Source organism: Anabas testudineus, chromosome 11, assembly GCF_900324465.2.
Source record: "Anabas testudineus chromosome 11, fAnaTes1.2, whole genome shotgun sequence".
NCBI lineage: Eukaryota > Metazoa > Chordata > Actinopteri > Anabantiformes > Anabantidae > Anabas > Anabas testudineus.
The window spans coordinates 9,727,639-9,739,718 of NC_046620.1; the positions used below are offsets into that span (position 1 = coordinate 9,727,639).

The window sequence follows — 12,080 nt, forward strand, 5'->3', positions numbered from 1 at the left end:
TGCTGCCGAGTGGACAAAAAAAACTTTACATTTCTCTACGACCAGTCTTTATCTTCTTCTTCAAATCTGATCGCTTCTTGTATTTGTGCTCTCAGACATACCGACAGGACAAGGACAGAGGAACCAAACCAAAGAGTTGGGCAAGACGAGGCCAGATATGCACAATCAGCAGCACAGGGCCGTCATGATGAATGGCACATATGATGTCCAGGTAGGCACTGGTCACAGCAGAGACATGAGCATAAATACATTTTACCATGCCTATTTGTTTCAGCAAGTCTAATAAATGTGTTAACCATTCACACAGACAGGATAAAAAACAGATGCAGTGATTAAACAAAAGCTGCACGGTGCATTTTGTGGTGAACCAATGTTGAATTAATGAGAAGGAAGAGAAAATGTTCATGGGCTGGAACAAAGAGTCAATAGTCAGATTTCCTGTTATGTCTTCAGTCGTATCAAAAGCATGCGTCGTTTGACCTGACGTCTCTGAGTGACTGTCAGTTTCAATGTCTGTTTATTAATCTACCTATTCTCAGATTGGGAACTTGAACTTCTCTTTGTCAGCATCACACTCAACTGCAGACAATGTGTGTTAATTGGAGTTCACAGTCTAGTGTAGCCAAAAGACCATTAAAATTCACCGAAAATAGAGTTGATGTCCCCCTGAGATGTCCTCACACTGGTTTCATAGCAACAGAGTGCCATAAAGGTATCACACATAGAAGGTGACTGTTCGCTTCATTGTCCACTGCCCATTTTGAACATACTTGACCTAAAGTCAGAGTTGCTCTCCAGGCTCTTGTTTTGAAACAAGTACAGTAGACCAGTAGAGGTGGTGCATAGTCTTAAAGCTTTCAACCAACTGTGTTTTTAGTTTTCTACTACTCAGGTGGACTTTTAGAGTACTGACAATTTAAAATGTTTCGGAAAGTACAATTGCAGTACTAATCTAATCTAATCTAATCTAATCTCCTATGTGCATTTGTGTTCATTACATCTGCTTGTCTACAGTGGATAGAAGTAATATTTTCAGATGAAGATGTATTATAGTCATTACTTCTTTTCATAAATCTGTAATTGTAGGCCTGAAACTGAACTGAATTTACTGACTAACTGAACATGCTCACTATAAGTTGATAAAGAAGAATAGTTCACAAGGGGAAAAAGCTGAAAGAGAAACAAAGTTCACAGAGACAAAAAGTTGACCATAAGAAAAAGTTGCCAAAAAAAAAACAATCTGATGGACAGAGGTGAGGCCAAAAATACATGGGGAATATAAGAAGAAAAAAGGTGCAAAGAAGGTGAAATAAAAAATGAAAAACAGAAAAAGCAGTACTAAAAGAAAGGGTTAAAAAGAAGGTGAAATAAAAAAGAGAAGCCATGAAAAAGTAGACAGTAAGTGAAACGATCGAGCAACAGGAATTTTAACATTGCATTTGCTTTTACTTTGAAAATGTAGCGTACACACACATAATTCTGCTACTTTAAACAATCACAGATGAGCTGGAGATCGAACCACCGACCTCATGGTTGGTGGTCGACCCCTCTACCTGCTTCGTCATAGTTTTTTCCGGTGACAGGGGCTTTGATCTTGATCACATGATCCGATTCAGCTGTGCGTTGGTTACAAATGGAAATGACGACAGTTTAACAGAGACAGTGCTGAGTGTGTGTCTCAGTGGTCGACCCCTCTACCTGTTGAACCACAGCAGTTTGACAGAGTTAGATCCTGATCACACGATCATCTGTGCGTTGTTAGCAGGACGATGCTAACAGAAACAGGCTAACTGAAAAGTTTAATCAGAATCAGACCGTCAGAAAGAGTTTCTGGTAAAACCATAAATCCTACATCCAAAAAAGACTTTAATGAGTCGGCCGTGTGAATTTAATGTTTGAAGACTAAAAAGTGCGGTCACAGGAGCGAGTTAAAGTACCGTCCCTTCAGCTTGTTGGTAAAATCTCAAACGAAATTTAACATCGGGGCCACTGGGAGAGCTGAGGAGGTTCTCCAGTCACTCTGAAATGATGTCGAAAGAGTGAAACTTGTGTCTGTCCGTCTTTTTCTGCACTGTGACTGCTGCAGCGTGCTGTCGAGGTTTTAGGCCGCGGTGTGCTCCTGAACAGTGAGGTTGTGTTTGAAAGGTTTAAGCGAGATGATCTAATAAAAGTGTGTATGTGTGAGTGCGAGGAATAGTCGAGGAGTCTTATTTCATTTAAACCAGCAGCCTGTAATAGCTGTAAGTCACGTAATGGCCACAGAAGCACACATTGACATACGCACGGTAGACAAGTACACACACACACACACAGGGAGTCAGAAATAGAAAATCCAGTGGGCTTAAGTCGTCATTATGAAGAAAAAGTGAAAGTATAAAAAAAAAAAAAAAAAAACGAATGAAAGGGGTCTCTATTCTCTCCATTCCTCTCTTGATTTTCTCTCTCCCGCCCACGTTTGGAAAATTCCATCTTGTCATTTGCTAAGACGATGGGGCCCGTCAACCAATGGGACTGCGGGGAAAAAAAAAAACACTCGGCGAGGAGAGGCATACTGAAGAGAGGGAAAGAGTGAACGAGGGATGGAGGAGGAAAGGAGAGAGCGGAGGAGAGACGGAGGGAGGCTTCGAAACCACTGGTTATAATCGGCTGTTAGGCAGAGTAATGAAACAGCTGTCAGACATATTTAACTTTCTTTTTATCTCTCTGTTCTTCAGTTGTCTCCCTCATCATGTCTCTCTCTCTCTCCTCTACCTTCTCATGTCTCTTTTTCTTTGCTCTCCTTCTTAGCTGAGTCCCTTTTTTCCCTCTAACTTCTGAATTAGCTTTTTTTTTTTATCAATCTCTCACCTTTTTCTTCTCCTCACCTTCATTTCTCAGTTTTCCTCAACCTGTACTCTTTGCCCTCTCTCTCTCTCTCTCTCTCTCTCTCTCTCTCCCTCTCTCATAATCCCCTTTGTATCTTTCTGTCCATTCTGTTTGCCAAAAATGATTTGATGTTTGGCTCTTTCCTAATTGCCTGGGCAGGATCTGTGGGACATGATGATTGGATGATTGCTTGCTGTGAGATCACACTCAATAATAGCTTTCATTTAGCATTCTGAATCTGTTCTCTTAAATGAAGCTGAAATGTACAATGTCTCGCGCTTGTCATCTTTTTTTTAATGGATATTGCTTTTCTTGCTTTAGTTTTTTTTTTCAGTTCATCTTTCGTCTTAATACCTCAAAGTCTGTCTATGTTTGCCTATTTTAAAATTCTGTTCCCAGGCAGAACATAGCTGTTAATGAATATAAATTCATTTTCATTATCCTCTCCCCTAAAAGACACAGTGAGGGGTTTAATGACCAGGTTTTAATAGGAAAAAATGTATGAAAGGAAGTTCCACAGTTGAGACTCATATTATTATACTATACTCACAGTATTTGCACTGTAAAATCCTTCAGAGTAAAGAAGCTATGAGGCTAAACATCTTTGCTCACTCAGCTTACTGTGTTGCATTTTGTTCTTGCCAAACATGCATCACTAGACTGCTAGTAGTCAGCATCAAACCTCACATCTGTAGAGATACAAATCCATATACTACAGTAGATCTAAGTCTAATGTCCCTGTAAGACTTGCCATGTTGCCTGCTCACCAGTGTAGCCAGGAGCATTTTATAATCACCGACAGTCTAGGGGCTAATGAAACACAGACGACTGTTAAGTTGCTCGCTGAGTAACGCAACATCTTGGCCTCGTGCAGCAGATGCTATGGTGGTGCCTGGTAGATGTGTTATTGGATGGTTGGTTAGAGTCAGAGCAGCCTTTTAATTGTCTATAGTTACAGAAAATGATGGATTACATTCACTGTGACCTTAAGTACTAAGAGCAGCTGAGGCATAGTTTTCCATATATGCAGCAGCACAGGTCTCTGATTGAAGTCCTATGTCATGCATCACCAAAATACCTGCAGCCTTCTTCTTCTTCTTCTTTCGGCTTTTCCCATCAGGGGTCGCCACAGCGAATCATCCTTTTCCACCTAAATCTATCATGAACATCTTCTACCCTAACATTAGCCAACCTCATGTCCTCTGTTATAACATCCATATATCTCCTCCTTGGTCGTCCTCTTGCCCTCCTGCCTGGCAGCTCCATCTCCAACATCCTTCTACCAATATACTCACTATCCCTCCTCTGAACATGTCCGAACCATCTCAGTCTGGCCTCTCTGACTTTGTCGCTAACACAGGCAACGTGAGCCGTCCCTCTGATGTACTCGTTCCTTATTCTGTCACCAAAATACCTGCAGCCTAAGATTTAAAAATGACAGACTTATATCACAGTTCTTACATGTATTACTTTAAAGACTGCAAATCTAATGAGGTTTAGCTTCCAATATTAGGTAACCAAAGCTATCAAATAGTGAGATCCTGAACGAGAATCTGCTTTTTTGGCTAAGAATGCATAAACTTAAAGTTACAAGCCACACATTATGTTAGACAGTTTTCTATATTTCTCTATTATTTGCTAAATAAAATGTATAAGAGATAATTTAACTCAGGATTGATCATTTTCTCTCTTCCCTGCTTGTTAACAGGTGACATTGGGTGGCATACTAATTGGGATTGGCCGGAAGACCTCTGATTGTCAGGGGAACACTAAGTACTTTCGCTGCAAATTCTGCAACTTCACATACATGGGCAGCAATTCCTTAGAACTTGAAAAACACTTCCTGTCCTCTCATCCAAATAAAGTCAAAACGCCTCCAACGACACCCCTGCTGGCCACCAACAACCTGGCAATGCACGACATCCAGGTTAAGGGCAGGGGTCAGATCATAGAGGGGGCTGAACGAATGACGGTGAGAGCAGAAGATGATTCCTTGGTTGGGTACTCCATCCCTGTCAGGGCGTGCTCGGATTCGTCGAGCTGGACAGGAGATTTGGGCACTGTGCAGGCATATTATTGGTGTAAATTCTGTAGCTGGAGCTGCGAGTGGTCAGGGGGCTCGGAAAAGCTTTTAGAGCACTATGAACAAAGACACAGAATGAGCACGGGAGGTTCGATGAGCCCCAGCAACTCAAGTCCGGCCATTATGGACAGAGACAGGGAGAGAGGAGTGAGACGAGAAGTAGGAGAGAGAGACCACGTAGCATCCAAAAGCCGGAAAGATCTATCATCCAACCCATCCAGCACGAGCCAAGGTAATGACACTGGAGAAAGTGTGGTGACATGTGAATTAGTACGAGTAGAAATAGTAAATGGAACAAATAGCATTAAGTAATATTTTCTCTTGACCCCCTGATTGAATTTCTGACATGTCTTTCTACTCCAAGACCCAGACTGTTAGATCTAACAGACTTTTGCTCCATTTTCTGCTCCTAGGTGACCCAAACAGCAGCGATTCAGAAGCAGTTGTGACCAGCTATAACTGTCAGTTGTGTGATTTCCGGTACTCAATGGCCCACAGCGCAGATGTGATCGTGGTGGCACCATTACTACTGCACTATCAGCACAACCACTCCATCCATCGTTGCTGCATTCAGCACTGCATGTATTGTCCGCAGGGGCTCTGTCAGCCACATAAACACCTGGGGGAGGTGAGATTAACAAAATATTGAAATGTTTATTTGTTTGGTTTCTTTGTTGTTTGCTGGGTAATTAGAAGAAAATGTAGCTGTTGTACACAGAAGGAAATAAAATGTAATATATGAACAAGTGTAAAGTTAATTGTTCCAATTTTCTAGCCTAGTTAAAATTCCCTTGCTTCCCCCAGTCCACCCACACACGCTTCCCACCCCTCTTTGTGCCAGCTGCCAAGCTGTGCCACTGTAGCTGTAAAAATTCAGACTAGTTGGTTAACAGTCAAAATTAAATGAGGGTGGCTTGATTCAGTTACTAATCTTCATACCGACCTCATTTCTACCACCTGCGTAGACAAAAACTCAATTACATCACAGAACCAAAAATGAGAGACATAACAGGGGGGCATCTCTCTCTGGAAGGTTTTACATTCATCATATTGGCAAAATATTGCCAGTAAAAACTAATTAATGTAAGAATTCAGACCACTGTTGCACAAAAATGTCTGATTTTTCCCTCCCCCAATAGGTTTCTCATCCTTTTGCTTGTCGGAAGTCCACCTGCTCTAAATGCAGTTCCAAGTTTTCTCAGTCCACCAAACAACAGGACTCAAAACCTGCTGCCAGCACGTCACCCAGCATGACGCCTCCGAATCCTAGAGGTGACCCAGGTGGGATTTCTGGTTCCACCTTACACCCCTCTTACCCCGCCCATCCTGTTGTCACACAAGGTATTCAGAGCCATAAATAAGAAAATATTGTTCGTCAGAATATATTTTTAATGCATATACTGTGTATTGATCATCCACCAGTGTTGCCAGTCATGGAATTACAGCGTGTTAAAGTAACATAGGGCTTTAATTATCTCTGTCTTAGTATTTCTATACAACATGAACCTCTCTTGCTCCTACCTTGCTGATCCTAGGTGTCACCCACTTGTGTGACCAATGTGTGTTTGCCACCACTGACATTGATGTGTTGCTGCAACACTATGAAAGCTGCCACAGCATGATCAACTTAAAGGGGGCTTCCCCACATGTCAAGGCTGAGGAGGAGGCTGGGCTAGACAAGGAAGGCGGAAGAGGAGCAGGAGCGGAGCGGGAGTACTCATGTACAAAATGTCACTTCATCACAGAAGTGGAAGAGGAGATTTTTAGACACTACAGGTGAGAGACAAATGCAAAAAGTGATGTTAAATATTCATTTTGTATCATCTGATGGGTTTTTTTTCTCACAGGAGTGTTGACAGAAGCTTCAAAGATTTAAAATACTAGGAAATCTGGCTCTTAGTTAATAGTATGAAAGCATTAAGTAAACAATGTTAATACAAGCAAAAAAATCAGTTTACTCTTAGTGGCCCGTTCAGTGTGCCGTTCTTTTCACTAAAACCAGTGATTTAGTTCCATGTATTCACAGTGACTGAATGTGGTGATTGCATACTGTAGATGTGAATTTGTGTTATCCACGAGTCAATATTCCAGTTAGAGTCTATGACTAAATGTTCCAGTAAGTAAATGAAAAAAAAAAAATCAAAAATCGAACCCCTGTAATTCTCTCTCTCTCTTTTTTTTTACACTCAATTATCCAGAAAATGTTGAGCTTAGCTGCTGAACACGCTCATTTTCAAGCAATCATTTTAAAAACTCATGCACTTAACTCACACGTAGACATCATTTAGACATTCATATGTGGATGTTTAAACAGCCCAAAATCCAGCACCGCTTGCGCTTAGCGAATAACCTAAGCTCAACATGATTGGACTCGTGGCTTTTTTGTTGGCTCACAATTTGTTGTATACCAGCTAAAGCACTTTGTTTTCTTTGAAGTACACGTCTACAGTTTGAGACTTTTTCCCTTTCCACACATTTTAGAATTAGGTGACACAGAAATCCCAACTTCGTGATGAGCTCCACCGACTTCTACTTACTGGATGTCCAGATAGTTATTGTTTTAGCTTTACCCACTTCAGTCGGTGCTTTATGACATTATGCAGTGTTAGGAGGAGAATCAAGTGCTGGCTGTGTGAAGCTGAAAGGGAGTGGATGTGTGCCTTTCAATTCATTTTGCACCACAAGATCAGCACCAAATCCCCTTATCTGCTGAATTAGCAAGGACTTAATCGAATCTTGGAATAAAGTCTGGATGAAACTGTGAGATTCTGGTGTTGTTGACAGCCTTTAGAAAGGACTTTGGATTGGCCTGTCTGTGGCTACTTTTGAAGCTTCTTTTTTGTCGTTCAAATACAAGTAGTCAAGCGATTTAGTGTTGCACTCCTACAGTAGCGCTGTAGGAGTCATGATTGAGATGATTGAGGTTTAAAATTAATACAGCAGTTTCCAAAGCACTTTTATTGCCCACAGTGTAGCCCAAGTGCTGACATTTCCGTCTGAGTTTGGGGTGTGCTATACTAGTTTCAACTACAGTAACGTCTAGCCTCAAGCAGAGATGAGTGGCAGGATACAGCTGTATAGATGGATAGATACTGTAGTTCTTTATAGCTCTACACTGTGATTTTTGGCATTTTAAACCTGTAGTTTATTGTAGTATATATCATTCTTATAACACATTTTTAAAAAGAAGCTGGATAAATTATAAAAGCAAAGTTTCATCTGCTTGCACATACAAATGCCTGTGTACACTATGTGCACGTTAATACCTGCTAAATAAGGCTTAAACCCCAGTTTCTACACTCCACAGCCAATTTGTAGTCTACACAAACAGACACAGCAACACACACACATGCACGCACGCACAGACATACATGAGGTTTCAGTGACAGAGCCAGCAAATGATAGAGAAAGCTAGAGTTAGTTAGGGTGGGAAAGAGAGAGAGAGTAGTGGTGTGGGAAAGTTGGAGCTAAAGAAGACAGAGACAGAGAGAGAAACTTAGAACTGGAGACGTTTGTGTAAAATATTTTTCACTGTTTAAGTATTGATCTAGAATACTGATCTGAATTAATATATGCTCACAAATACACACACACACGGTCTGTTACAGTCTGACGGAGCCACCTTAACATACGTTCTGCTACAAATCAATCAAAAATGTAGTTTGATTAATTTTAGAGCAAACATAGAGGGAAAAGATGATGTCAAGGAGGGGGGGGGGGGGTGAGTTAAAGACAGAGAAGCAGAGGAAGAACATGAAAGAAAGTCAAGAGAGGAAAGTGGAGAGAAGAGGGAGACAGGATAACAAAGCGGTAGCAGGAGAACGAGTGCGGAAAGGATTTAACAGTCCACTCACATCCTTAACAGAATCTAAGCTCCGAATGTTGGTGCTCAAATCAAATAAAACTGAAATAAAGCCAGAAAGTTTCACAGCACCGATAAAATCGGCCGAAAGCTAGAAGGATTGCAAGGCCACATTTTGGAAAACATACTCTAAGATTTAATTATAGGGTGTGCTGAACAAAGGACTGTGTTGTTACGGAGGAAAAAAATGACTAGCTGAAGCAGAGTGATCAATATCAAAGTGACATTTGCATTCTCACCTTGGTCCTGACGTATATCTAAACATATACCATCAAGACAGATGCCATTTCCATTACTCTCAACTTGGCAATGCAAGAAATAAGAAATTCAAAACGGATGTGGGATGGATGTTATCCGAGAGACTTTTGAGTTAATGTAGACCTGCTACACACACACACCAATACTGTATGTTCAAGTGATGTGCGGTTACAAATGCTCTTAGTTTCTCTGAGACCGTTCCCAAGATATAAATGTGTAATCCGCATCAAGGAAGCACAGCCAAAGGGAAGGTGGATAACACTTTTAAAAAAAACCAACAAGGGGAATGTGTGCATTTATGGAATATGTAATCCACTGATCCATAAAAAGAGACTGTTAGAGAGGAGATGGGGGGGGGCAGCAAAAGTAGACATTACCGTAGCTTTCACATGTTTTTATTAACGATATCTAGGAATACTTCTCGCTTTGCCCTTCAAACTTCGTTCTGCTTTAACCTTTATTTATGCTTTAATACTAAATAGAAATGTTCTCATTTTCCACAAGGGGAAAGAAAGTCTGATTCAGTATATGCGAGATAGATGCTGCTGCTGACAGCGTTCGGGGAAAAGTCGGATTACATCAGTGCATGTGCGGAATGAATGATATAAACTTCATATATCATGTTTGTCCGTGTGAGAGAGGACGAGTGACAGAGCGAGTAAGTGAGTGAGTGAGTGAATGAGTCAGTAAGTGCACCGGTCCATGTGTGGTGTGTGTTTGGTGATGACAAACAGAGAGGCCACTGTGTATTTGTTCACCATCTGGAGACGTTTAAGTCCACTAGGTACAAGGTGTTCTTTTGCACACACACATTTTCACAGTCTTCTACAAATACTTCTTTTTTTTTTTTTGATCCACTGGAGGTGCTGTTCACAGCCTCAAGTCGAATCTATCATAGCCCAGTACATCTTTTTTTTTTTTTTTTTTAATTACTAAAGAGCATACAGATATAATAAATACAAAATTAGAGGAACCAAGAATGAGGTCCTCAGTAGAGAAAGAGAAGACGAAAGGTGTGGGAACCAGAAGATGCTTTGGAACTACATTATCTACATATTACCATTTCACTCAATCTGTCAGCTTCATCAATCACATTGTATTCTACTCATTATTTTCACAATTCACAAAATCAGTAGATTTCAAAATGAATGGACTGTAGCCTCCAAAAAACAGTCACTTACTGGACTGTCTGCTTTTCAAATAAACCATAATGATCAACCTATTATTTTCAAGAGTCATGTTGGAATACTACCGTATTTTCCAGACAGGCTTTTATAGACAGAGAATGCAGTATTTACTGTATTAATATATTTTTATGCACAATTATTCCTGATTGAAATAATGCTTATTTAAAAGTTTCATCCATTCTAACTCGAGTGTTTTATTTGCAGACGTGTCCACGCGTGTTGCCGCTGTCGGCGCTGTGACTTCACGGCTCCTGATTCGTCAGCTCTCCTCGACCACTTCAATTCCACTCACTGCCATGATTCCTCTCCCTCATTAAGTGCATTGACAACAACCTCCTTACCCACCTCGCTGACACCTTCGCTAACACTCTCACCCAATGGCTGCTCCGCTCCGTCTACCTTAGCCATTAAAGAAGAGAGCAAGGGGGATCTTCGCCTACTCTACTCCCTTGCGCCACCTGAGGGACGGCTGGCAGAAGGAGGTAGAGAAGAGGTAGGAGGGGTGGTAAAAAGTGAGGGAGGTGAGGAGAAGGAAAGAGAGCGGGAGAAAGGCTGGGTTGTTGGGGAGACGAGAGGATTGGGAGAAAGAGGAGGTGAGCAGGCCCACGGTTTACTCTGGGTGCCGAAGGAGCGAATGGGACCTGAAAGAGGAGCAGAGAGAGGAGCAGGAGGTGGAAGCCCCTCTCTGTTCCCATCCCCTCTCCCTTTATCTTTCGTTTCAGCCAATCATGAGGCCTCACAGCAGAAAAGAGGTGTAGCATCACCTGGCATGGTTTACCTGGCAGAAACCAAGTTTTTGGGAGATACCAAGTTGTTATTGGGAGACGGGAAGCTGTACGGAGGAGGGAGGCCAGGAGGAGCAGCAGCAGGAGGAGGAGGTGGAGGGGAGAAGCAGAGCCAGGGGCCTCCTCAGCAATACATTGGAGGAGGGGGAGGAGGAGGAGGAGGGAGTGGAGGCAGTGGTGTACAGGAGGGGAAAGGAGGATCCGCTAAAGAGGAGTCGCAGTCCCTGCTACGGGTAAGCTGGAGCACACGCACACACTTGTTACTTCACTTAGACTGTTTCGCATTCAACACGCTCTCTCATTTACCCTAATCTTCCCTCTTTGTCTCATTTATATCCTGATTTTTGCTTTTAGCTCCAACTGTCTGAACGAACGCCTTTGTAGCTAGATCTCTACAGCCAGAGCCCACCTGCTGAGAGCATTAGCTGTCAAAATGCTGCTATTAATACGTCTTAGTTTCTTTTAAATCAGATGTGGGGATTAGGCCTAATGGAGCGAGCAGCTCCACTGTACTTAAAGTTCGAGTATCTGTGCTAATTTACACTGACAAAGTTTATACAAGTGTTCTCATGGGACTGTATGTGTTATATCTGAATTTAAGTTTTGTCCATGTGTGACTCTATGACATCATTCCCCTTCCCGTAAATTGCGTTAATCTTTATTTTTTTATTAAATTTTAACTCACCACTGAAAAACTGTGTGAAAACGTGGATGCGAACTGACAGTTCCCATGGTTACCACCTGTCAGTCACTTCCCTCACCCTACTTTGTGGCCCACAATGCTTTTCACTTGAGTGATGTCATGGACTGGCAGGAACAGATTGTGGTCTGCCAGCGCTGCAGAGCTAGTTTGGCTCTGCATGTGTGTGTGTGTAGTGTCACAGCACTGACATGGTCTTTGTTAGTGCTGAGTGGGAGACTGGTGTGTGTATGCACATATCAGTGTGTGAGTTGACTCTATGGCGTCTTTATAAGTTGTGGTTTGGCCTTTTTACATGTATGTGTGTGTGTGTGTGTATGTGTGTGAGGTGTTGGCAAGA

General features: G+C 41.9%; 1 protein-coding gene across 4 annotated transcripts in view; it reads left to right on the forward strand.

The window, feature by feature from the left end:
- trps1 (trichorhinophalangeal syndrome I) overlaps positions 1-12,080 on the forward strand; it is a 99,822-nt gene that overhangs the window by 45,728 nt on the left and 42,014 nt on the right. For all 4 annotated transcript variants that reach the window (XM_026347899.2, XM_026347900.2, XM_026347903.2 and 1 more), the window contains exons 4-9: positions 96-211; positions 4,574-5,180; positions 5,362-5,576; positions 6,088-6,289; positions 6,484-6,724; positions 10,460-11,273. In XM_026347899.2, the coding sequence (XP_026203684.1) occupies positions 96-211; positions 4,574-5,180; positions 5,362-5,576; positions 6,088-6,289; positions 6,484-6,724; positions 10,460-11,273 (2,195 nt within the window). The remainder of the gene's footprint in view (positions 1-95; positions 212-4,573; positions 5,181-5,361; positions 5,577-6,087; positions 6,290-6,483; positions 6,725-10,459; positions 11,274-12,080) is intronic.